Here is a 25,995-nt window from a genome sequence, read left to right on the forward strand (position 1 = left end):
CTCAAGAAAGCTCCACCTAAGTTCTGACTATGCATTGAGTTCATATATCTGCTCTGATTTGCTTGTTTAATAATCAAAGGCATGAGCCAACATAGCCCTCAAAGGATTTAGTCCCGAACTCCCTTTAGGGGGTTTATCTCAATTAGTTGAAGAGGGTAGTTCACTCATCTATAGTACTGGTTCATTCATTTATATGAATTGGGGAATCTTTATACCATAGACAAAAGCCTGAATGATTTGAAAAGAAAAATGAACACACAAATGACACAATCATAACAAGAGAACATGAAGACAATAGAGAAAGAAAAGAGAGAAGCTGCTATAGTTGAAAATCCATATGGTTCTGTTTCTGTTATACCTTTGCATTTTTTGTATATTTTTCGTTCCTCTTTGCAATTTGGATGATCCTTGATGCTTGTCAATGACCTTTGTTCTATCCTTTGTTTATTACTGTTTGGTGCTGTGTCCATAAGTGCTATGAAGGAAGATTCCTCTGCAGGTTGAAGCATGATTTTTACTATTTTCATTAACAATCTGAAAGGCATGCACCTTCAACAAATCATTAGCATGAAATTGTATTACAAACCTGAATGTTATATCCCTTCAGTGACAATGTGTAAAAAGACAGTGGAAGAAAAAACAAAGTGGAGATAAGCTTTCCATCTATCATCTATGCTAGTTTGCTTTCTATTTTGTGAATCTGGGAATGAAGTTGGGAGAGAAAAAAGAGAATAATGGGTGTGCAATTATGAAATATCACTTGTCCTGTGGGAGCAGACAAAGGATCTCATTTATTTTTCACACTGATTTCCACATAGAGCAAGAGGGTGGTACAGAGATAGCAAGGTAGTGTTTCTATCTTTGGCCTACATATTTAATACAATTGTTGGCTAGTGATTTGTTTCCAACTTAGATGCCTTTTCACCTCAGCTGGCCTCTCATGCTACATTGCAAGTGAAAGGCTCGGGGGCCCTGCAAATTGAATTACAAGGTGAATGAATTGATTGGATCGATTAGAAATGTACTATTGCTTAATAACTTAACATGCTATATGATCGAATCAGCTTGTCTAGATTAATAATTTGACAACATAACATTTGAACTATTTCTTTAGCAGCACATATACTTCAGAAATCAGAATAATGGTTACTCCATGTAACCTCTTTCCGTTATATTGTGAAAAAATAATAATCTGAATGAGCATTTAACCTAGATCATGCTTACTCAAAAACACAAACACACTAAAATACTAAATGGAACAATTGCATAATCTCCATCACACTGTTGAAGAGGAGAGATCTCACATCTAATAAATGACAAATAAAATAAAGTTTATAAGTGGGTGGATAATACTCAATTGTACTGAGGCATTGTGATTAAAACTCAACACTTGTGAAGTGACTAAGTTGGGCCACGCTTGTCGCTGTTTAACATGGTATCAGAGCGGGTTCCTCTCCAGTCGCGCCTCCAACCTGTCGTGCGCCCGAGTTGGGTGCCACTTTGCCATGGGCTTGAGTTGGGTTCCATTATCATGTCATCAAGGGGTTTCCGATTTGATGGTCACCAAGTGTCGTTGGTTACTGGACCTTGGTTTATTTCGTCACAGTGTGTGAGATGTTAATTTGTCACGTGCAGACCTAAAAATTAGGTTGCACGTGAGGGGACATGTTGGAGAGGAGAGATCACACATCTAAAACTGATAAATAAAATAAAGCTTATAAGTGGGTGGATAATACCCAATTGTACCGAGACCTTTTGTGATTAAAACCCAATACCTATGAGGTGACTAAGTTGAGATAATATCGGTACAGTTGGTCCACCAGCCACGTTTTTCAGTGTTTAACACACAAGATTTGAGAACATATCTTAAATCTGATTCATTGACATAGCTCCTAGCTATTCAGCCAAGTAATCTACAACAATAGCGATCTTCTTGGTCTTCGGTTCACCTCTAGACTTTGACACCATCTATGGGGCATGCACTGAATTGTCTATGTTGCTTAGAGAGAATAGGGACCAAAATACCATTATATATAGAGCACCAAAACATCAAGTTGATCTCCCATAATGATACTGACTTGACGTATAAGTTAACTCGTAATAGGATTCATAATGCAATACCAACTCATTTACCAATTGCACATGAATTCACTTACCCTTTAGGACTTGATTCACTTATCCTAAAACAAACCAGTATCAATGTGGATTACATAGAATTCAATTTCAGTCTGATATTAACTCTAACAGTATGATGAGTTCAATTTCAGTCTTACATATTGATCTGTTAATACGAATGTATCAAAGAAGCTAAAGAGACATCCTGAGATTTAAAAACTCTACGAAAGGAACTTTTCTAGATCCATTGGTAATTAGAATGATCAGTGAAATACACAGGGGTTGTGCACTGTTCTTATTACTAGGTGTTTCAACTTTCATCAGAGTTTTTTTTTTCGATACAAACTTTCAACAGAGTTGAGCACTGTTGAAGAGACAGATTCAGGTGATGATATAGCTTATACAGTGAGGTTAAATCCATCTTATGCTAGCTAAGCAGACGTACGTTTACCCGCACGTGGTAAGGGTACGTACGTGTAGGACCAAAAGCACAGGTTATTGGGACAGAGAGTTGAAAGGATTGCTTGTATAAAATCATTGATCATTTCTGCATCTGTGCTCTGGTACCTTAGCGATACTGCTGCTGACAGCAAATATAGGTGCATAAATGAGCTTCCAGCAAGTTAGTTTGAGCATTGAATTGATTACTCAGAACCATAGCAAAAAGATTTAGCAGAGCTTTCTAATAATGCATGTGTGGGGATTCTCTTTCTGAATTCTACAAATTAACTTTAGTGTTTATAATGATGCCATAATTAAGGCCATACTGAAGAGCTTAGTATGAAATGTTGGATACTTCTGGCTTCTACAAACACTAGTCTTTACAATGTTCGATGCGATTAAGGATTAAGGCCTTAATGAAGAGCTTAGTATGAATGTTGGGGAGCCGCACTAGCTCATCAGAGTGTAAGGAATGAGCAGACAGTGATCATCTAGGCAATTGGCAATAATCAACAAACGCAGAAGTGATCCATATTAAGTTCAAATTCAGACCCTGTTACTTAATGGTTAGCAGATTAAAATTAGGTTATATGATCAAGTCAAAAGCTCCTTAAATCTTATAGTTGAATCTTAAGAAATAGCTAGACGAACACAGAAAGTATGATAGACACCGTTAAATAATATTAATAACTCTGTGATCGCTATACATAAAAGATGTAATCTAAAATTTCCAGATAGTATAAAAGAGAAATTAGGTAAATCAAATTTGGTAACCTACTAAGTTTCTAATTGCATATTGCATGCTGATCAACGTAAATTTGTCTATAAAAATAGAGGTTTTCATACCCTACTTTTGCTATGTTTTCCTCTTATTATCTTTGTTTTTACTTAATTTTGTGTTATAGGTGTCATGGATGCACAGTGATAGAAGAATAGCATAAATGAACAGAAGTAATGAATTCGAGTTGAATAAGGATTTGTTTCCTTATGATGCTAGGAATCCTTGCTACATGAGGAGTATTGATCGAACCAGCTGAGTAATAATGCATATGATGAGTCCTACTTGGACTAGGAATTCGTTCAAGACCAGGAATTATGATGGAGAATTAATTGGCCAGCCTAGAAGTAAGTCCTAGAAGAATAAGAATTTCTGCCAGAACACGTCATCCAATTTGGACAGATTTCCATGGACATCTCACATTGAATCAGAAAACGTGTCATATATGGATAGAAATCTCTATGACTCTATTTTCCCTAGGATTTGGAATCAAGTCAATCTACGATGTCTAGAGGAAGTTATGATGTAATCTTTGTCTGAAGGTCAGAATCCTAATAGGAAACGACTTTGTGATCAAGTTAAGCTTTGGATGTAACGACCCCAAAATTTCGAGTCTAAAAAAAACTCAAAATTCTAAAGTCGTTAAACACAAATAATCTCAAATAAATCGAAATCATTTAAATGTCGCAGCGGATCACATCTGAGTTTAAAATATAACTCAGTCAAGCCGATTATTACAAACCCAAAAGATAATTCAACATATAACAAATGGAATTGTATAATCCTCACAACAACCTCACAAATAAAATCACAACAAATCTCACACACAATCCACGCTGGAACCTCACCACGACTGGATGCGATCGACTTCGAGTCTTCGGAGTCGTCACACAATCACCACTACTCAGCACCTGCGGAAGTATCCCCTACACCATTGATATTGGTGCACCAGGATTGCAACACAAACCCGGTAAGCTTTACAGCTCGTATGAGTAAAATATTAAAATAGCTCTCGTCTCATAAAAGACACAACTCCACATCAACACAGGATAATGACAATCATGAGCAAACGAGCAACCCATCTGGTTACTCTAATACTTTCACAAAATGGTAACTAATGAGCGCTGGTACACATCTGTTACCCCTCACTTAGTATACCGTTGATGTTGGGTAACCACCCGCCACCCAACATCCACAACAAGCTGAGTACCCATGAGCAGATAACCACCCGTTACCTTCATGCAGTACTATGGCAGACAGACTAGAGCTCTAACTGTATCGTAACTTTCGCCCGGCCAAAGGCTAGGTTCCGACTTGCCGAACATGTACAATAATCTCACATCATATTGTACCACACATCACGTCCGAAGACAAATCACAATATTTCACATTCTTCGTGATAAAATCATGTACAATAATCACACATCATATTGTACGTTTTAAAACTTTCACGATATATCCACAATAAAAATCATAACAGTATATTTTATAGCAAACTATATATATTCGTATTTATTTACCATTTATACAATATATACATAGTCCACTATATCCTATACATGTCATATTTCATAAACACCTGAAAAATTACGTACAATAATCTCACATCATATCATACTATTAAAATCACACATGCACAATTTTTCTGTCACCGAAATGACTAATTTTAATGAATTAATAACAGTATGTAATTTAATGAACTATATATATATATATATGTATTTATTACCATTATACTGTATATACGTAGTCCACTAAATTATATACATGTTGTAATTCATTTGATAAACACACTTGCAAAAATGTTGAATCACCACGAGGGTAGATTCGTAATTCAGTGAGATTTTACTCACCTTATTGACTTGAGCGTGAATTCCACAATTTCTGAAGATAATTTCCTTCCCTCGCTTATAGATCACCTTGAAAAGATAAGAAAGAAATTTAGGATCGTTTCGTTAAACCTTTAAATGCCAAAACAGTAATAAACGGTTACTGTTCAGCAATTTTGGTTTATACGAAGTTACTGTTCACTATTCACTATTCACGGTTACTGTACAATTATACGATTTATACGTATTTCTGTACGTATAAATATTATATACGTATTTATATGCGTATAAATATTATATACGTATTTCTGTACGTATAAATATTATATACGTATTTATGTACGAATAAATATTAATACGTAATTCTGTACGTACAAATATCATATACGTATTTATGTACGTATAAATATTAATACGTATTTTCTGTACGTATAAATATTAATACGTATTTTCTGTACGTATAAATATTAATACGTATTTCTGTACGTATAAATATTAATACGTATTTCTGCACGTATAAATACTATATACGTATAAATACTATATACGTATTTATGTACGTATAAATACTATATACGTATTTATGTACGTATAAATACTATATACGTATTTCTGTACGTATAAATATTAATACGTATTTCTGTACGTATACGTACGATTTAAATGTAAATACAAACTCAGTAAATAACATTTACTAAATTACCCTTTTACAATTTACTTTTTACATTTACTGAAAGTAATTTATAATTACATTTACCGAAGGTAAAATTTAATTACATTTACCGTAGTAAATAAAAATTACATTTACATTTACCGTACACAGTAAATTACCAAAATACCCTTCTGTCAAAACTATTCCCACCGCCGCACGTGGCGGCGCGTGTGGCACACGCGCCACCTCCGGCGGGCCGCGCGTGGGGCCCACGCGCCGAGGCTAACCACGGCGCGTATCACGCCACCGCCGCCTCCAAAACCACCCTCTCTTCCTCCTCTACTTCCCCACGGCCTCACGCCGCCCCTAATCTACTTCACGTCCCCACACGCGCCACCTATCGCGACGGTGTCTCCCCCCCCTCTATCTTCACTCCTTCCCCTTCCGATCCACCACTACGCCTCACAATTCAACAAAACAACCACACAGATCGATCAACCATGCAAAACCCTTACCTCGACGAGCTGGAGCACCACCGGAGGTCGCTGGAGGCGGAGATCGACTGTGGCGACAGGGCGCGGCCTCGGGTTGAAGCGTGAAGGCTCGCGACGGCGCGAGGAGGTGCGTCGACCCAGGGGTAGACTGCGGAGGGCCGCGCGGTGCTTCCTGGGCAGGCGGTGCAGGCCACGGAGAGGTGGAGGCCGGAGATCGGGGAGAGAGAGTGAAGGTCGGGGAGAGAGAGAGAGAGAGAGAAAAGAAGAGGGAGGCGGAAAGAGAGAAGAGAGAAATGGATTTCCACAATTGGAAACCCTAACAGAAAAAGTTCTATATATACCCGTTTCTAAATCGGAAACTAAATTACATCGTTAATAACTTCCACCTCCGACGTTCGATTCAAACGCGTCACATGTCCACGCACTCGTATCGACGAGCTCTACAACTTTCGTGAAGAAAGTTTTCATCAACGATCGACAGAATAAAAGTCGATATATTTGTTACGGAAACGTAACGTTTTTCAAATTAAGCGTTCCGATAACGTTTTCGTTTTCGATTCCCGACGTTATAAAATGGAACGAACACGATTTAATATTTTCGAAAACTTAAAACTTTTAGAAATAGTCGATTAACTCGTCCCGAAAAATCGGGTTATTACATTAGAGATTATTTTGGAAGATATGGTCGAGTTAAATATGCATAAGGAATGTATTTTAAAAGAGATAATATTCAGAATGAGAAATACTTATTGCATGAGAATGAATCAAGACACATAAAAGGTCCAGTTCAAGAGTTACTACGCGTAAGAAAGATTATAATTGTGATTTCTTTAGATTTTCTTCCTCTTTTCCGATTGGTTGAGATTCATTGGAGATCAAGACACTACCCCTTGGCGTGTCACTATATATAAAGCCTCTATGAGATGTCTTTTACACGTCTTTAACAGTTCTCTAGCATTAACGCTTTGCCACACAACCAGTTCCGCCATCCTTCCCTTTCTCTCTAAGAGTCCAATTTTTCCAAGCTTAGAAGAAGAAGAAGCCGAGGTAGCCTTGCATCCATTCCCATCGATTTCCACATCCATCCTTTTAAAGATCTCTTTAAAAGTGTAACCATGAACTCTTTTGTTTTTCGATTCTATAGTATTTGTGATTTGAATTTTTTTGGTTTTTATCTATGACATTTGAATTTTTCGATTACTTATTAGATTGAAAGTATAACATGATTGATTTCCAAATACCATGAAGCATGTTTAATGTTTCGTTTTATTTTTTATTAGGTTATATCGCATATGCATGATCATCGAGTTCTGTTTGATCTTAGTTTGCAAATGTCGAGTTATACGTGAGTATGAGTGCACGCCTGTCTATGCGTTCGTGTGTAGACTTAGTTAGTATTTAGGATTCGAAGGTTTTCGGTTCTACACGAAGTAGCCGCTCATGATGATGAGTGAAATTGATGATGAACTACCATGATTGAAAGACATCCAACTAGTTTTAATTGATCAAAACTTCCATAGGTTCTTAATGCGATCAGACTTGTAGGTCCGGTGACTAGCTATCACGAGAGTCTTGCTTGTTTGGTTAGAGGTTGCTATAGGAGTGATAAGATCGTCATAGTTAACTACGCCTTAGGGAGGTAATAAGAGTATCGATTGCTTGCATGATATAACTAAGTTGTTAGATAACTTATATGTTAACGTGTTAGTGTGTAGTTAATCATATGTATACATTCTCCATTCATCCTATTTCGTTGGTTGTGGCATTAATTCTTGTTATTGACGTCAATATTCTTTTGTAAATCCATTCTTCTTTGTAAATTGTAATTCTGTACATATTTTATTAGTTAGTTTGCTTCATATGGTTTAGTGCCCCAATTCTTGGAGTTTTTAAATTGACCTTCTTATATGCCCATATGTGCCAGTGAGAAGCGATTATCACATGCATGCATGACACCTAGGATCAATCCATACTATGAGGTTATTTAGCAGAAACCAACAATGAGTAGGCAATTTACAAACTAACAAAGAAATAGAGAATGAAGATCGTTTTAACCAACATGTCAAAACGATGTAGTTATCATCAGATGTCTTAAACTGAGTCAATCCGGACCTTGAAACTGTTATATATAGCGTTTTTAACAGAGCTCTTATACATTACTAGCACTTCTCTTGATCGAAAGTGCTTTCTCCAAATACATATTAGCTAGGGAACACTTCTTTAAGCACTGATGCTTTTCTAGAAAAACACTAATTAAGTAACTTGATAATTCATATGGATTTTAAACCATAAATTACTACTCATACGAAACAGATCATGGTGCACACAGGAATGATCCTATGAAGAGTACTTGAAGACAATAATAGATGCTAAATTTTTATTTTCTCTTGCTTATTCTCTCATACATCCTGGACGACCATTCATGGTGAATAATGGTGAAAAGCAGCTCGCTAGAGCCACACCCACATGTCTGTACAAGGCATGATGATCGATGCGGATGATCCAACGAATCCAACAAAGAGAGACAAACAGGGAAAACCAGGTGTCAGCAATCAATATATGTTCATTATAAATCATGAGAGCCAAAGATCTGGGTTAACCTAGCTACCTTGCTTTCTTTCTTTGCCTTCCACAATTGTGCAGATCACAAGTGCTGCGCTGTAAGCAGAAGCAGCATGTGTAAAAGCAACCCATGTACCTTATTCCACCACGATTTCATTAAGGCTTTGCGTGTAAATGTGACCTAAGGAAGAAAAAGAGTGAATGAGAAAACTGCTCCTACGTACATCTTTAACCAGCTACCTACCTTTGCTCTACAATTCCATCTCCTTCTACGTCCTACCTCTCCTTTACGTACAGTACATTTCTCTCATTACTGCCTTAGCTTCTTCTGTCTCCAGAAAAAAAAAAAAAAAACCCTAGCTAGCTGCTTCTGCACTTCCTTCTTCTTCTTCTTCTTCTTATTTGCGAATAATGCTCTCAATTTAATCTCTTATGTATTCATCAGTCATGCATTTTGGTTCGCAGATGTGTACATATTTATGCACTCGAAGATTTCACATCGATGACCTATTCTAGTTTTTATTTGCAGAATCATCTAACAGTCTCGGCCATGCATGTGTCCATAATCTGATAATCCATATGTACTACTCTATATTTTATTCCAGTGTTGTAATCCTCATCAGTTTTCAATCAAAGCTTACAACTATGTAGTCTATTTTTATTCTCATTCGATAAAAGGTATAAATCTACTACGTACTAATGTTTAAATTGATGAAGTGCTTGATCGATTAAGCTTTGTGATCGATCAATTAGCTCGATCACGTAACGAAGACAAATGGAAAAAACGGGATTAGATTAGGTGAATTCAAGGATTCAATTATTTCTGATGTGCATATAAGAATGCGATGGTATTGATCACGTACGCGTTTTTAACTCCTAATTTCACTCAACCCTGTAGTATATATAGAAGATGATCGACCTACATCGATCAATATATACGTACTTGGTTACTTAATAAGGTCAATTTGATAGCATATGCAGTTAGAGAAACCACTTACTATATATTGTTTTCGTTCCCATGCTGAGCATTTTTTTAGGGCAAATTATCGCTAGCATCCCATTGAAATATAGTTAAATAGTATAATATATATCTGACTGTCGGTTTACAACTTTTGGACAGAGAACACAAATTTATACCTCATCTCTTATAAGTCATATTCTTTATGTCAAAATTAAATGAAAGAAGATTTTTAACTCACTCTCCCAATGGTACAGACTACAGAGGAGTAGACAGTTCTTGGCCACAACCACATAAAGGGAGTAGATATTAATCTGAAAAGAGGAGTGTTAGGGAGCCATAATATGACGTCAAATTCGGCGCTCTAATCCTACGTTACATGTCACGTCACATTGTCACGTCAACAATTAAAATTATATAAAATTGCGATTTTAAATGAAAAGATAGTTCTTGGTCACAACCACATAAAGGGAGTAGATATTAATTGAAAGAGGAATGCTAGGGAGCCATAATATGACGCCATATTCCTACGTGGCATGTCACGTCACATTCCCACATCAATAATTAAAATTATATAAAAATGTGATTTTAAATAAAAAGACAATTATATCCTTATTAATCCAACAGTTCTAAATTATTATAAAAATATTTTTTTGTTTTTTTTATCATTTCTTATTTTTCATCACAATAATGCTTTTAAAATACAATTTAAAAAATTGAAATTTATGAAAATATGTTTGAAATATGTGTGTGCACGCACGAAATATATATATGTAAAAAAATATTTTCAAAAAATATATATATAATATTTATTTTTAAATTTCAAACGATGTAAGGTAACTACAACATTTATATTTAGATGAAAAATTTTGGTAAGATTTTTTTAGTTTTTTTTTCTAAAAGAGAATATTCTTTTGGTAGGGTATAATTGATTTAAGGAGATATGTAAGATAACAAATGTTAATTTCCCTAGAGTATACATATCTTAATTAATAACATATTTAATACAATTATGTCGATGATAATCTTTCTAGTGACAAATATGTTAAGATTTATGACTTTCTTATTTAATTAATTTATATTTATGATTAATTATTGGCTATAATTAATTAATATAATTACCATATAGACATCCCCCACACACGCATATATATATATATATATATATATATATGTATAGTCTCTATCTAGAGTGAATATTCATTCTGAAATTACAGAGTGAAGTTCTAATTTTGACACATTTTTTCGGTCAAATTTTTTCATCACAAATGATAATATTTAGCTATGCTATTGAAGATAATCTCTACAAAGTTTCATCCAATTTAACAATGGTTTGAGCTTTCATAATAGAGATTTACACGAACGGTTCACGTTGAATAGTTTTAATTCGTTCATTGATTTAATCTAATTTCAATACCTTAAAAATAACCAAATTAGATGAAACTTTGTAGAGATGATTTTTAATAGCATACCTAAATATTGAATTATTTGTGATGAAAACATTTGACCGAAAAGTGTGTCAAAATTGGAACTTCACTCTGTAATTTCATGGTGAATGTTCACTCTGGATAGAAACTGTGTATATATATATATATATATCTCCCGCGCGCACACATACACACATATATCTATATATTTCAAGCATATTTTGTATATATCGTATTTTTTAATTACATTTAAAATAAATAAATGACATAAAAAAGAACTACAATTTTTTTATAATAATCTAGAGTCGTTAGATTAACAAGAATATGATTGTCTTTTCATTTAAAAATGACATTTTGTGATTATTTGTAATCGGTGACGTGACATGCCACGTCGGATTGCGGCGTCAGATCTGACGTCATATTATGACGCTAAAATATTTTCCTAGGATTGGAACTTGGAAGCAATACATATAAATGTTGTATTACTTCATATCTAAATATTTCCTATAAAACTCATTCGTACAGTCTCTGACAAATGTTGGGGTAGGGGGCATGGAGCTCAAGTTGCTCACCTATCTCACAACTTTTTTGTACTTAGAATTTAAAGCAGTATATTTAGGTAGTATCTTTGAAGAGAATGGTTTTTCTATCAGCAAGGCATTAGCACTTTGGGAAATATATATGTACGCGTAGATCATAATGAAGCACTTGATGTTTGAATTCAGGAGTAAAGTAAGAGAGGAATATTATTATTATTTGCTACAAACCAGAACCAGAACCAGTGAGAGGAATAGGGTTGTGTCGCTTTGATTGCATGCATTGCAAGCCCAGCTCTGAAGAAATAGCTGTATAGATAGAAAAGAGGAATATATGTTCACCTCATCTATTATCTCAAGCCATGCTCCTATAGTCCTATTGATAGTCATATCTAGTAGTCCTACCATGAAATACCTTACTAAAACAAAACCATGAAATACGAATATGTGAATTATATTTACGAACCTCTTCGATCTAACTAGAAAGATACTTCTCTGCATTGATCAGGAAAATGAAAAACTTAATTATCAGGGCTTAACTTTCCATTTCTCTCTCAAAGCCAGGAGAAGCAACTTGCAATATTACATCAACTCCAGCTCCCCAAATTCCAGATTAACAAGAACTCATTCATTTGGGGCACTCTAAGAAATCATGCATGCATGTGAGAGTTTGTTAGGTTTAAGGAGATGATCATTAGGCAGATCGGGTAGCAGATGATGTTTGAGATTAACAAAGTTACATCATGGCCAATTGGCCATGCAGTTAAATGTTGAGATTAAGTAAATAACCGTGTACGTGATATAAAATTTACTTTACTGTAGTGTCTGAGGTCTGACAATGGTAATAATAAATTAATTATATACATAGATAGCTACTATACCTCAATTAGGTCATGAAATATATATATACACACACTTTACTTTCCGGGCCAACGATTGATTCTCCTGGACCAAACGCAATTCAGACAATTCACAACAATACCAATAACATATGTGAGAAAGTGAATACTGCATATTAAGGTTCAAATGGTTAGTCCCGATTCCCGAACATCCAATTCTATAGTTAATTATCAGTAACAGAATATTACAAAGATTTATTTGAATTATCTTATTATGGTGGATAATGATGCACCACCACCATTGTTGATCTAATATGATCATCAGTGTTCATGTTTTGTATATACTTACAAGCCAGCTAAAGTCAGAGGCTAAAGCTGCGAGCGTTTGGATATTCTATATAAATGTAATATAAAAATAGAACTAGTACAATAATATCACGGGATAAATAGCAAAATAATTAATTTGTTAGTAACTACATTGGTTTTAATTGCAGTGATAATATGCAAAGTACTGGAAATTAGAAACCCTAAAAGAAGAAAGATGTGTTGCACCGTAACAGTACTACTATTCCTACACTGACTACTCCTGCAAGCATTTCAGTTCTTTGCCTGTTTCTGGTAGCTCCCTCATTGAAAGCTGCTCCATGTATCATCATGGATTATTTATACGCTAAAGCAAACACAAAATAATTAATAAAATCCCATAGATCTCCATCCCTTCCTCTTGCTATTCTTGTTTCTAAAATGAGATAGAGGAGATTTCATGATACCCCTCTCGTCCGTCTCATCTCTCTCTCTCTCTCTCTCTCTCTCTCTCTCTCCAAAACCCTTCTTCTTCTGGCCACCAGTTTCTACAGAGCTTTGGAAATGATTTCCATCCATTAATTACACTAACTTGTCTCTTTGAGAGATCAGTTTCCCCAAATATACCTGGTATCGATCACAATTACTATCGCCACTGCTCTATTCTATATATGTCTGCTCTGTGCACGCGTATATGTTATTGAAATCTAGCTAGCTACCTCAACAAGATCTTAATCTTGCAGATAAATGCTCATGGGTTCATTTAATTCTTCACATCATCAAAGAATAGTACCTCAACAACAAGAAGACCAAGATCCGCAGATTACCTCAGATCTACAACTGTATAACCAGCACCAGCACCACCAGTACCAGATTGCTCAGCCGCCATTGTTAATGTCACGCGGTTTAACCTCCCGGCAACTCCTCATCAGCTGCGCCGAGCTCATATCGCAGCTCGACATCTCCTCTGCTCACCGCCTCATTTCCATTCTATCCTCCTCGAATTCCTCTCCTAGTGGAGACTCCACGGAGAGACTGGTCCACCAGTTCATTCGCGCCCTTTCTCTCCGTTTGCCTCTGGTGACGGCGGCTCCACAAGAACTAATGAGTGTTGCCGCCGCCACTGCATCATCCCCTTCCACCTATGGTGCCTTTCTGGAGGCGGAGACGGATGCAGAAGAAGAGGCTCTTCAGTCTTGCTACCTAACCCTAAACCAGATAACCCCATTCATCAGGTTCAGCCACCTGACGGCGAATCAAGCCATCCTCGAAGCCATTGACTCGAGTCAACATACCATCCACATCATCGACTTTGACATCAAACACGGCGTGCAATGGCCACCATTCATGCAGGCCCTCGCCGAGAGATCCTACGGTTCAAGCTCATCTCTCAACCACCCTCCTCCTCCGATGCTCCGCATCACCGCCACCGGTCGCGATCTCACTCTTCTCCGCCGAACCGGAGAGCGCCTCCTCCGGTTCGCACAGTCCCTCGGCCTCACCTTCCACTTCCGCCCCATCGTGCTTCTAAACGACGTCGCAATGATCGACTACCTCAACCCGGCGTCGCTCGGTCTCTTCCCTGATGAAACCCTTGCTGTCAACTGCGTCCTCTACCTCCACAGACTCCTTACGGACGACGCACATGACCTCCACCTCTTCCTCGACAAGATCAGAGGCTTGAACCCGAAGATAGTAACAGTAGCCGAGCGAGAAGCCAATCTCAACAGCCCCATGTTTCTTAACAGGTTTGTTGAGGCGGTGGACCACTACGGCGCCGTTTTCGGCTCCTTAGAAGCGACTCTCCCGCCGAACAGCAGGGAGAGGCTGGCGGTGGAACAGGTGTGGTTCGGAAGAGAGATTGCTGACGTGGTGGCGGCCGATGATGATCAAAGAAGAAAGCAGTTGAGGCACGAGAGATATGAGAATTGGGAGATCATGATGAGGAGGTCGGGGTTCTCGAATGTTCCGTTGAGTCCCTTTGCTCTTTCGCAAGCGAAGCTTCTTCTCCGGCTACACTACCCTTCCGAGGGTTACCAGCTTCATAGTCTCAAGGACTCATTCTTCTTAGGTTGGATGAATCGTCCTCTTTTCTCAGTTTCTTCTTGGAACTAATTAATTTGCAGTACTAGTACTACATAGAGCTATAAATATATATACATATGCCCGCATAGCAAGCTAGAACCCAAATTCGAATCCTAACTAAGCTACTCATATATGCATGGAAGAGTGTATGTAATACCAAACATTGATGTGAGTAATCTGGACGACGACGTTTGCATGCGAAGAAAACAGCAGCTTCCTCATAGTCATGCTTTGCACACTGTTGTTTTGTTTGTTTCAGCTATCTTCCTTAAGCTAGATAGCTAGCTAGCTAACGTTTGAAATTGATCCTGATCAGTGTTGTAAGGCTTATAAAAATTTGGGTTTCATTTGATTCATTTGTTTTTGTAGTTTTTATGATCATCTTTAGTGATGGGATGATCTTTTTTAATTATTTAATTTTGCAGCCAATTAATCTTCGAGCTTTTGTAAAGCAACAGTTTGCAGCGTACTGGAGCTAGCATATCTAATCTCCTTGATTAATAAATTAATTACTTTTTATCTAAATTTCGTTCTTTATACTTGGCACCATTTTTTTTTCTAGAGGATGATTTGTCTCCTTAGTACAAGTTTTTTCCATTAATGTATATATAGTTTAGAAAGATTAAACGTGTTATTTTAAATGCTAATCATGCTTCACCTTTTGATTGAGATGACAAATACTTTAGGTTTATTAACTAATCTCTATCATGGAATACTATGACCGCCAGCATCTCCTTTGTGTCTTACTCTTACTTGAAAAAAAGAAGAGAGAGAAATGTTTAGAGTGGAAGTACGTATATGTGGGAATGGTGTTTGCAAATGAAAACCACTCCTTGTTCCCCAAAATTCCTTTGTCTCAAGATTAGAAGGAGGGGATACATGAGCATTCTTGTTTCTAGCACTAAGCAGCTGGCCGTATATATATACCTGTAGGCTGTCTTTTGATCTCAACCATTTACAAACCCTAATTTTATGCCTTCTGTCCCCTGAACAACACCATCAAAGTTCTCAAAATAGAGTATTTCACGCTCACCTTGCCTCCTCTACCACCATACATCCCTAAACCCATCGGCCTAGCTTGGGATCCCTCCTGTCTTCTCTAAATGACCTATCTGGTTTTTTAATCAAAGACCACTAGTTAGCTGAGCTCTTACTTACATGCAGTGGCCTTAATAGACCTCAACATTGCCCTATCTGAGATTCTCTCTGTTTCTTTATACACATGTTTTTTTTTTATATATTGCACGGATAAACAGAATTTTTTTGTTCTCTTGTTAGGTTTGTTTGTTAACTGACTTGAAACATTGATCGTAGAGAATGCACAAAGTCAATTAGAACAATTCAGCAGAGGTATATTGTAAAAGACGTTTGAAAACAAGGAAAAATTTGCGTGTATATATATATACACACACGGAGCTTTTCAGGTGCGGAGGTCCGTACCTTAAGCTAATGTACGGATTTTCATTTTTTATCAACCTTTCGATCTAGTTTTTACATCTCCACTGTCCAATATGTAGGTTAGAATGTATAGATCATCTCTACAAAATTTCAGCCGATTTCATGATCGTTAAGGTATCAAACTAATCAAAACCAATAGACGTATTGAATTTGCCGAACCTGAACCGCTCATATTTTGAGTAGAAAATCGAAGTTATGAGTACCTTAACGGTGATGGAATCGGGTTAAATTTTGTGGAGATGATCTATACGTTATAGCCTAAATATTGGACGGTGGAGATGTGAAAAACCGATCGAAAAGTTGGTCAAAAATGAAAATCCGTACCTTAAGCTAAAATAAGGGCCTCCTTACCTGAAAAACCCCGTAAATATATATATATATATATATATATATATATATATATATATTATATACACATCAGGATATCCAGAATTTTCTTTGTTACCTCGAGGTATATGATGTCCTCATTTACTAATATCACAACAAATTTATTGTCATTGTGGTAAACATGGTGATGTTTTGGATAGATATAGTTTTATTAATTGTAATTACTTCAATCATAATATTTTACAAGATTATAAAAAAATAGTTATCAATGTAGTAAATTTGTTTAGTTATTTGTAAATATAAAAATACACTGTAATTCAAAAATTTATAATTAAGAATATACTATACCTCAAAATATCTTATACGACCATGATATCTAGTAGAGATGCACCTCGATATATTATGTTGAAGCTAGAGTTAGATTAATTCTACATGCGGCATAATTTGTCTTATCTTATTTAATAGTCAGCGTTTGAGATTGTTCCCGGACTTTTGAAACCCGGATCTATAGATTTAGAATCATCAACATCACAACATGTACAATTTATATACATATCAAATAAAATATCCTTCACATATATCATGCACAATGTTCTTTGATACTGCCTGAATCTCAAGACATTCTTCAAACCAATCATAGATTTTATTGAGATAAAAATTATTATGAGACCCCAATATACAAAATACTATATATATATATATATATACACACACACATACTACTAAGACATCACCCAATTACCCGATTATTTGCTACATAGCATACTTCAGATTTTCCCATTGTCAGATTTGGAGCAGATGTAATATTATTAGCTGAATATTTTCCGGTCAGTCAAATACCCACTTTTCGATTCTCAATAAGAGATCCTACACATTCCTATAGATCACATGCTCTTGACTCTTGAGCATATATATGGTGCGTAAGATTCTCTTAATTTTACATCAAAGAAATTAACGCAGTGTGACAGTGTCGAAACATGGAGGTTAATGTAACATTAAACCAAGCTCATGACAATCTAGAGTAAACTTCTCTGCTTGGCTGTGTTGACAGCGACTCAGCGAGTGATAAGATGGTTACATGGGCATTGCAACGCAAAGCTTAACTCATCTTAAAAAAAAAAAAAAAAACGCAAAGCTTAACTTGGCTTGCTGGGCTTGCGTGTTGGGATGACTTAAAAAACTGATCAGGGTTTCAGAGCTCTAGGTTGCTAGGGTTGGTGTGTTGCAACATGGCGTTGACAGAAGTCATATGCATCTATCTTTTCCTTTCCATCCATCTGATTCAGACGTAACCTTTTGGCCAGTGTGTCTTGTTTCTTTGGACGAAACCCAGCTGATGCTTTTCTTGTTCTTTGATTAACATTGCTAGCAATTGATAAATTGACACACTTGGATTTAGATGCTCCTCGATCTCTCTTATCTCATCTAGTCATCTTAACATGCAATTAATGGACAATGCAGATGGAGTGTATCAAAATTCGACCATCGTACCACTGCGTTTTGGAAATGACGATGGCACTCCAGGTTCAGGGTTTATCTTTTGGCCACTCTTATAAATCCCACAATATTTTGTTGAGTGCTTGAGTATATAACATCAACTACGTGTGTGTATGTGTGTGTATACATATATATATATATATATATATATATATATTAACGATGGAGATCGGTTGAGTATTTTTATTAGTTGGTATACGTAATTAATGTGTGATGGTGTCCAAGTTAGAAAACGTTCTGCTGATACTGCATGTATCGATCATCTGATATTATTGTACGAATACTTCCAATCATTAGCCAGGATTCTTCTCTTTTTGTTATACTTCCAAGACGTCATTAATTGTAGTGATTTTTATGGTTAATATTCACACAAATATAAAATAAAAAGGTTAAAATTCGCAAGTGTAGACACAGTAGAGTGAATACACAAATCAATGGAATTGGAAAGGCTATATTTAAATTATTTATAGAGATGTAATTAGGGTTAGGGTTTTGCATTCAATACCAGATTACCAATAGTTTTTTTTTACATACTTATATATGTACGTATATATAGTTAGAAGGCATTTTCCTCAACCACGCAAATTTGATCTTAATTAACAACTCCTGTGCCAATATCTTATATTAATAAAGCAAAAAATGAGAGTTGACATGTTAACTGGTTAAATTTTTAAAGTACCCAAATTGTTAAGGGTTTATTAAACTCCAATATGTATCTCACTAAAGTTTGAAGGATATAATTATAATTTTAAAAATATAAAAGTGGAAAAAAAATAGAAGTAGAAAAATAACTACTCACTACTGTATTAGTTTTATTTTTGTTTTTTTCTTACAATTTATGTTAAAAAATAACTAATTACAACACACACGGACTGTGTCATAACTCATAAGGCTAGTATATATAATGTTATTTAGGGTTGCCTAAGTTGCCATAGAATAATGCAACACACCGATAAAGTGATTCGGAGAGATTAGAAGAAGATGATCAATTAACCAGTTGTTAAATTTGGAGAAAAAACCCAAAATGATACTTGAAGTATCGTGAAAGGTATTTTTTTAGTACCTACACATTTTTGTTACCTGAAATGGTACTTAAACTATTGCACCGTTACCCAATATGATACCTCCATTAGTTTATCCGTTAAATTGATGATATGACATGTATTTATAATGACAAAATGGTCTATGCACAATTGTTTTTTTATTTCCTATCTCTTTTCCTTCAAAATTCTCACAAATTCACCAAATTGATTGAAAATTTGTTGGACTTGATAAATCATACCTATATTATTTGCAAATTTATTTACAATATTTTTTATGAAATTTGTAATTTTAAGAGGAAAATCAACTCTTGTATCACAAAACATAACACAAGTTTTAGTATATATATTTGTTTAGCAATAATAACAAAATTAATTTTAAAATTATTGTTTTTCCTATTACTTACAGTAAAACCTCTATAAATTAATAGTCTCGGGATTAATAAATTTATTAATTTAACGATATATTAATAATCTTTTCATTTATTAATTAATTTATAACTTATTAATTTATCAAGGTATAATAAATATTTTGTTCATTTTGTCAAAGAAAAACGTTTTTACTTACATTATTTAATTTATTATGTATACCTTATTAAATATACAATTCTTTATGTATAACATTGTTCAAAATATTATATTGTTTGATGATGATTATATTAATTAATTTTTTAATGAAATCCTCATAAATTTAAAATTTATTATATAAATTATGACACTAATAATTTATATATTTGATGGGGTCTAACTAAATAAATTCTCGAACTTCCATTATCTTATAAATTTAGTGAATTATTATTTTGGGTATCATTTTGGGTTTTTTCTCTTAATAATTATCTAAATTTATTATCTGCCAGGTCGGTCTGTCTTAATTTAGTTGGCCATAAACCGATTGTAAATGGATAAACCGACCGAACCGAACCGAATATATGGTTTGGCGACCAAATCGATTTCAAATGGATTGGAAAATGAATTCAAGAAGTCCAAAACCGAAATGAAATGGTTCAAAAATGGTTTCATAGGTTGAACCGACCGTTTTATAAACCGAACTAACCGAATTAATTTTTATGTATTAAAAAAAATAATAAATTCATTAGAAGTTAATAAATATATTGTTTGTACATAAAATAATAAGAATTAAATTTGCCACAGTGGTTTCTTGCCATTCTCTACACCTAAGGGGTAGGGGTTTCGACTCCCACCTCATGCAAATTTTAAATTTTTTGCAATTGGGTCGAATTATCAGCCCATTTACAATGAATTCACCCGACCCGATTCAAAATTCAGTCAAACCGAAATTTGAGGCCCAACTCATTCAAATACGATTTTGGGTTTTGTTTTGGTCCAACTGATTGGGTCGGTTTCAAAAATGGCTTGGGCCAAAAACCGACCCGAACCGACTTTGCCCAACCCTAGTCCTAATCTGCCATCTCCCTTCTCATTCTAATCAAACTGTTATGTATTATGGAATCAACGATCTAGATTCAACGATTTTTAAACGTCGTATGGTCCAAATTAAATCGAACTAAAATCTTAATTTTCGTAAATTTTTAGATAATACCAAACTTCTAAATTCACAATATACAAAAATGAATAGTAAATATATTACAATCCTTTATATCGTGCAATGACCGGTAACTTTTGGGTCATGGCGTTTCAACTCTAGCTTTGGTTTCAGTAAACACGCAAAGGGCCAGGGGAATAAATGAAAGGAAAATGTTTTAGCGTCATAATATGGCGTCAGATTCGGCATTATAATCCTATACAGCATGCCACACCAACAAGCCATGGAAGCAAATCAAATAATTACAAAATATGATTTTTAAATGAAATAACAATCATATCTTTATTAATCATACAGCTCTAGATTATTATAAAAATATATATATGTACTTCTTCTTTTATTATTTGTTTTTTATCATGATAATAATTCCAAAATATAATTAAAATTTTGATATTCACTAAGTATGCTTGAATATATATATTTTCACAATAAAATTATTTAATCCGAGACAAATATTGACGTATGCGCGTGAAAAATATTTTAAATTTCATCCTAAATAATTTTGTTATGAGATTTTTCATATTTTTGTTATTTAATTAATAATTCGATAGAAAATATATGGTAATTGTAGTCATTATGTGAATTATATTTTTGTTACTAGATTAGGCATACTTATACCAAATAAGTTTTATTAAGATAATTTAGTTACCATATGTGAATTATATTAATGGTTACGCTGACAAAAGAATCATACCAAAAATTCTTCATCTAAACCCGTGTATGAGATAAATTAAATTTTAATTGTGGTACCAAATTAGGCATAATCATACCAAATATGTTTTATTGAGATAAGTTAGTTACCTTGTGTGAATTATATCAATAACTACAATTACGATATTTAAAAAATATCCATTTTTTTGTCAACCAAAATTTAATTATGGGTCTTTAATTATTGATTTAGAAAATATTTGGTTTCCATTTTATTTCTTCTTTGACATTATTTATTATCTTACACGAATCTAGTAGATTATTTATAGTTGTACATAGTTTAATCTTTTATCATTCCTTTATTAAAGATGATTTCAACAATAATTAAATGGATAATTATTCACCAAATTTTGTTACTCTAACAAAATAATCTTAATAAAAAAGTTTTCATCAAAATAATTAGTCAATTGCTTTTAACCTTTATATGTCATACATAAATTTGAATTTGCGTATCCTTTAATTAAAAATCTTACCAAAAAAATTCTAATTTTCTGTAACTAAATATGTCAAGAATTTTTCAAATTTAATTCAAGACTTATTCAATTTTTAATTTTTATTTACATTTATTAATTATATTAATGACTTTAATTAATGACTACAATTACCATGTATTTTCCATCGAATTATTAATTAGATTATAAAAATATGAAAAAAAATCTCTAAAAAATATAGGACTGTTTGAGGATGAAATACTTGTATATTATTGAATGATATGGGGGCCTATATATAGGCATTTACAACACCACAATCCCGTAGGATTCGGAGTCCTAATCTACTACGGAGATGCTAATCTATCTCCTAACAGGAAACCTATTAGGCTAAGACACACACAAGGGTAGAATAGTAATTCTCCCGGAACACTCCCCCTTGTGTCGCATGCCTAGGTTGCATGGTGCACACAACGTTGCCTCGGTAAAAACCTTGTCAAGCAAAACAAAAACCTCTTGGGTAAAACAAAAGCTTGATCGAAGGGAAAAAGAGCACAACGCACCAACTACTTAAGGATCTTAACATGTGATGTAGACTCCCCCTGAAGTCTACCAAACTCTAGTGTTCCGATAAACGACGCATGCCAATGCTCTTCACATGTTTCACAAAAGTAGATTTAGGCAAAGACTTGGTGAACAAATTCGCAACATTGGATTCTGAACTCACTTGATTAATCTGAACATTCAAGAACTTGTGTTGTTGAACGTTGTAGAAGAACTTAGGCGAAATATGCTTGGTGTTGTCTCCCTTGATGAAACCTAACTTCGTCTGCTCTATGCAAGCAGCATTATCTTCATAAATGCACGTAGGTTGATCAGTTGTAGAGACTAATCCACAAGAATCACGAATATGGCGAACAAGTGATCGTAGCCAAACACATTCTTTCACTGCTTCATGGAGAGCGATGATCTCCGCGTGATTCGAAGAAGTAGCAACAAGAGATTGCTTTGTGGATCTCCAAGATATCGCCGTATTCCCAATGGTAAACACATAACCGGTTTGAGAACGAGCCTTGTGAGGGTCAGAGAGGTACCCTGCGTCGGCATAACCAACTAACAAGTTGTTTGGAGTCTTTGCATCGGGGGAAAGAGCTGCATGGGACCGGTTGCTGCTCTCGGCACCGCGCACGGTCTCCACGCCATGGCGGCCGGCGGCGTCGCTGCGGCGTACGGCAGCAAGGCCGGGGTCGGCGACGGTGGTGGTGTAGGGAGATACCGTGGCGGTGTTCTCTCTGCAATAGGGGTAGAACAATCCCATGTCAAGGGAACCTTTCAAGTATCGAAACAAATGCTTGATTCCATTCCAATGACGTAGCGTAGGTGCGGAGCTAAATCTAGCCAATAAGTTCACTGCGAAAGATATGTCCGGTCTAGTGCATTGAGCAAGATACAATAGTGCCCCAATCGCACTAAGGTATGGAACTTCAAGACCAAGAACGTCTTCATCATCCTCTTTAGGACGGAAGGGATCCTTCTTGATATCTAGACTTCGGACGACCATGGGAGTAGACAATGGACTGCATAGATCCATATTGAAACGTCGAAGCATCTTCTGCGTGTAATTTGACTGATGCACTAAGATGCCGTCGGCCCTATGCACAAGCTCAAGGCCGAGACAGAATTTCGTCCTCCCTAGGTCTTTCATCTCAAATTCCGACTTCAGATAAGACACGGTCTCTTCAATCTCATCAAGAGTACCGATTATGTTCATGTCATCAACGTAGACCGGAACGATGACGAATCCGGAATTTGTCTTTCGTATGAACACGCATGGGCATAGTTCATCATTCTTGTAACCCCTTCTCACCAAGTATTGATGCAACCGATTGTACCACATTCTTCCGGATTGCTTTAACCCGTACAATGAACGACGTAATCTGACTGCATGAGCCCTCCGTGGTCTGGAGGCACTTGATGGAGGTAAAGGTAGTCCCTCAGGAGCTTTCATGTATATCTCTGCGTCAAGATCCCCATAGAGATAAGCTGTGACCACATCCATAAGCTGCATGTTTAGTCTTTCGAACACTACCAGACTAATAAGGTAGCGGAAGGTAATGATGTCCATAACAGGAGAATAAGTCTCTTCATAGTCAATACCAGGTCGTTGTGAGAATCCTTGCGCCACGAGTCTTGCCTTATAACGCACGATCTCGTTCATCTCATTACGCTTACGAACGAAGACCCATTTATGTCCAACAGGTTTGACATCTCTTGGAGTCAATTCAACCTTTCCGAAGACTTCTCGCTTCGCTAATGAGTCAAGTTCTGCCTGGATTGCTTCCTTCCACTTCGGCCAATCTGCTCTGCGTTCGCATTCAGCTACAGAGCGAGGTTCAACGTCGTCTTCAGATATGATCTCAAGTGCGACGGAATAAGCGAAAACGTCATCAATGCATGTAGTGGCTCGGTTTCGGACCGACTGCTCACTTGTGTAGTTCACTGAGATTTCGTTGTTCTCTGGCATCAAACAAGGTTCCATAGCGTCCCACGGAAACACTTGAGTTGATTCATGGACATAGCTGTAATCAGAGACAACTTCATACGATGGTGATTCATCGTTGATGACGCGCTGTGCCTTAGTCATTCGCTTCTTTCTAGGTTTTGAATCCCTAGAGTTTATCGGTCTCCCCCTTTTTCTTTGAGGAGCCGAGGCCGAAGCTGCTCCATGCTGGGCCATCTCAGCATCGTCGCCACAAGGGGCGCCGGCAACACCACGGCGTACGGTGGTGCCGCCGTCAGCCTCCGTCCCACTGTCAGGGGCGGTGCCAACGTTGCTAGGTCCAGGAGCTTGTCTTCCACGCCCGTATTTCGGGACATCCAACCGTGCCGGTACGTTCGCAGCGGGTATGTTTGATCTCGTCACTTTAGCAATATCTACAAAGCCGTCGGGCATCGAATCCGCGACTTTCTGGAGGTCGATAATGCGTTGCACTTCTAACTCACTTTGAGCAGTGCGGGGATCATAATGAGACATAGTGGGGACACACCACGTCAATTCCTGACGTTCATTTGGAATGATAACGTTCCCATCTCCCCCTAACGACGGGAAGCATGTCTCATCAAAGTGACAATCTGCAAATCTTGCAGTAAAGAGATCTCCGGTGGTTGGTTCTAAGTAGCGGAAAATCGTTGGGGAATTATAGCCAACATAGATACCTAATCGTCTCTGAGGACCCATCTTAGTACGCAGCGGAGGCGTAATAGGCACATAAACGGCGCAACCAAAGATGCGTAAGTGTGAAATATTGGGTTCGTAACCAGTTACCATCTGATACGCACTAAACGCTTGGTTAGCCGCGGGTCGGAAACGAATAAGTGTCGCTGCATGAAACACTGCATATCCCCACGCAGAGACCGGCAGGTTAGTACCCATAACCATTGCCCGAGCAACAAGCTGAATACGCTTGATGGTAGCCTCTGCTAGACCGTTCTGTGAATGAACATGAGGAACGGGATGTTCAACTTCGATCCCAATAGACATGCAGTAATCATCAAAAGTTTTGGAGGTGAATTCTCCAGCATTATCCAAACGAATGGATTTGATAGTATAATCGGGGTGGTGAGCCCGAAGTTTGATGATCTCAGCTAATAACTTAGCAAATGCAGCATTCCTTGTGGATAGCAATGCGACGTGTGACCAACGCGTCGATGCATCAACCAATACCATAAAATATCGAAAAGGTCCGCATTCTGGTTGAATAGGTCCACAAATGTCACCTTGGATACGTTGTAAGAATGGAATGTTCTCGGTTGAAGCCTTAGCAAAAGGACTTCCTTGAAATTTAGCAAGAGAACAAACTTTGCAAAACGAGCGATGGGCATCAGAAATTGCCATGGAGGCATGTGAAAGCACGGGAGGCATCACAAGCTCATGTGAAGGAGGGGATGCCGCCA

The 25,995-nt window shown here is 36.4% G+C and overlaps 2 protein-coding genes across 3 annotated transcripts in view; both read left to right on the plus strand.

The window, feature by feature from the left end:
* LOC126788705 (bifunctional bis(5'-adenosyl)-triphosphatase/adenylylsulfatase FHIT-like) overlaps positions 1–14,102 on the plus strand; it is a 71,709-nt gene extending 57,607 nt beyond the window's left edge. Inside the window, exon 6 of one of the 2 annotated variants that reach the window (XR_007671410.1) lies at positions 14,093–14,102. The gene's annotated coding sequence lies outside the window, so the exon portion shown is untranslated. Of the gene's footprint in view, positions 1–6,363; positions 6,374–14,092 lie in introns of those variants that run through there. The other variant, XR_007671409.1, reaches the window with a different exon arrangement.
* On the plus strand, positions 13,466–15,268 carry LOC126788699 (scarecrow-like protein 18). The gene has a single exon (XM_050514714.1). The coding sequence runs from the start codon at positions 13,682–13,684 to the stop codon at positions 15,047–15,049; it is 1,368 nt and encodes a 455-aa protein (XP_050370671.1). The 5' UTR covers positions 13,466–13,681; the 3' UTR covers positions 15,050–15,268.
* Positions 15,269–25,995: the final 10,727 nt, after the last annotated feature.

This window comes from Argentina anserina, chromosome 3 (genome assembly GCF_933775445.1).
Source record: "Argentina anserina chromosome 3, drPotAnse1.1, whole genome shotgun sequence".
NCBI lineage: Eukaryota > Viridiplantae > Streptophyta > Magnoliopsida > Rosales > Rosaceae > Argentina > Argentina anserina.